The sequence below is a fragment of the Cebus imitator genome, unplaced genomic scaffold, assembly GCF_001604975.1.
Source record: "Cebus imitator isolate Cc_AM_T3 unplaced genomic scaffold, Cebus_imitator-1.0 Scaffold216, whole genome shotgun sequence".
Classification (NCBI taxonomy): Eukaryota; Metazoa; Chordata; class Mammalia; order Primates; family Cebidae; genus Cebus; species Cebus imitator.
In genome coordinates this window covers 3530506-3531866 of record NW_016107531.1, presented here as the reverse complement: position 1 = coordinate 3531866, position 1361 = coordinate 3530506, and the positions used below count along the sequence as shown (strand labels likewise).

General features: G+C 44.0%; 1 protein-coding gene across 1 annotated transcript in view; it reads right to left on the bottom strand.

Annotated features, from left to right (window-relative positions):
• Window positions 1–1361, bottom strand: part of HSPA5 (heat shock protein family A (Hsp70) member 5) — a 9176-nt gene that overhangs the window by 1518 nt on the left and 6297 nt on the right. Inside the window, exon 8 of the mRNA XM_017549158.2 lies at window positions 818–985. Within this exon, the coding sequence (XP_017404647.1) occupies window positions 818–985 (168 nt within the window). The remainder of the gene's footprint in view (window positions 1–817; window positions 986–1361) is intronic.

The window sequence follows — 1361 nt, the reverse complement described above, 5'->3', positions numbered from 1 at the left end:
AAAAAAAAAAAAAAAAAAAAAAAAAAAAAAGAAAGCTAAATATCTAGATATAAAACAATATAATTCAAATTAAGACCCCCATCTGCAAACAGCAGTTACTTAGGTCCCTAGCCAATTCAATAAAACATATTAAGTCATGTTCTTTCAAAATATGCCACAATAGGCCAGTCACGGTGGCTCACGCCTGTAATGACAACACGTTGGGAGGCCAAGGCGGGTGTATCACGAGGTCAGGAGTTCAAGACCAAACTGGTCAACATGTTGAAACCCCATCTCTACTAAAAATACCAAAATTAGCTGGGCATGGTGGCTTGTGCCTGTAATCCCAGCTACTTGGGAAGCTGAGGTAGAATTGGGAAGCTGAGGCAGGAGAATCCTTTGAAACTGGGAGGTGGAGGTCGCAGTGAGCCGAAATCACGCCGTTGCACTCCAGCCTGGGCTACAGAGCGAGACTCCATCTCAATAAATAAATAAATAAGCAAGCCATGATAGACTGGGCATGGTGGCTCATGCCTGTAATCCCAGCACTTTGGGAGGCTGAGGCAGGCATTTCACCTGAGGTCAGGAGTTTGAGACCAGCCTGACCAACATGGTGAAACCCCATCTCTGCTAAAAATACAGAAATTAGCCGGGCATGGTGGTACACGCCTGTAATCTCAGCTACTTCGGAGGATGAGGCAGGAGAATTGCTTAAACCTGGGAGGCGGAGGTTGCAGTGAGCTAAGACTGCGCCATTGCACTCCAGCAAGGACAACAGCATGATTCTGTCACAAAAAAAAAGAAAAAAGCCATGATATGAGCAAATTTAAGTAATTACCTTCATAGACCTTGATTGTAACAGTTGGTTGATTATCAGAAGCTGTAGAAAAGATCTGAGACTTCTTGGTGGGCACCACTGTGTTCCTTGGAATCAGTTTGGTCATGACACCTCCCACAGTTTCAATACCAAGAGTAAGGGGACATACATCAAGCAGTACCAGGTCACCTGTAAGGATAAATTATTTACTTCTAATTCAAGTTCTCCCCATGAGCTATATAAAGTTTCTCTGTCTTACCATTTGGTTAGGTTCTAACACACACATTTTAAAGGCAGTGAATTAAACAGTTGCTAATGATCTTGAGAGTGCGTCATCCTTGTCTTCACTATATCCTTTACTAGCTGTGTGACCTTGTTGCTCATATTCTGCTATTTTCTAAAGCAATGGCTAACTAATCTTCCGTCAAGCTACTGAAATACTATGAAAGATGTTGTGAGGCCGGGCGCAATGGCTCAAGCCTGTAATCCCAGCACTGTGGGAGGCCGAGGCGGGTGGATCACGAGGTCAAGAGATCGAGACCACCCTGGTCAACATGGTGAAACC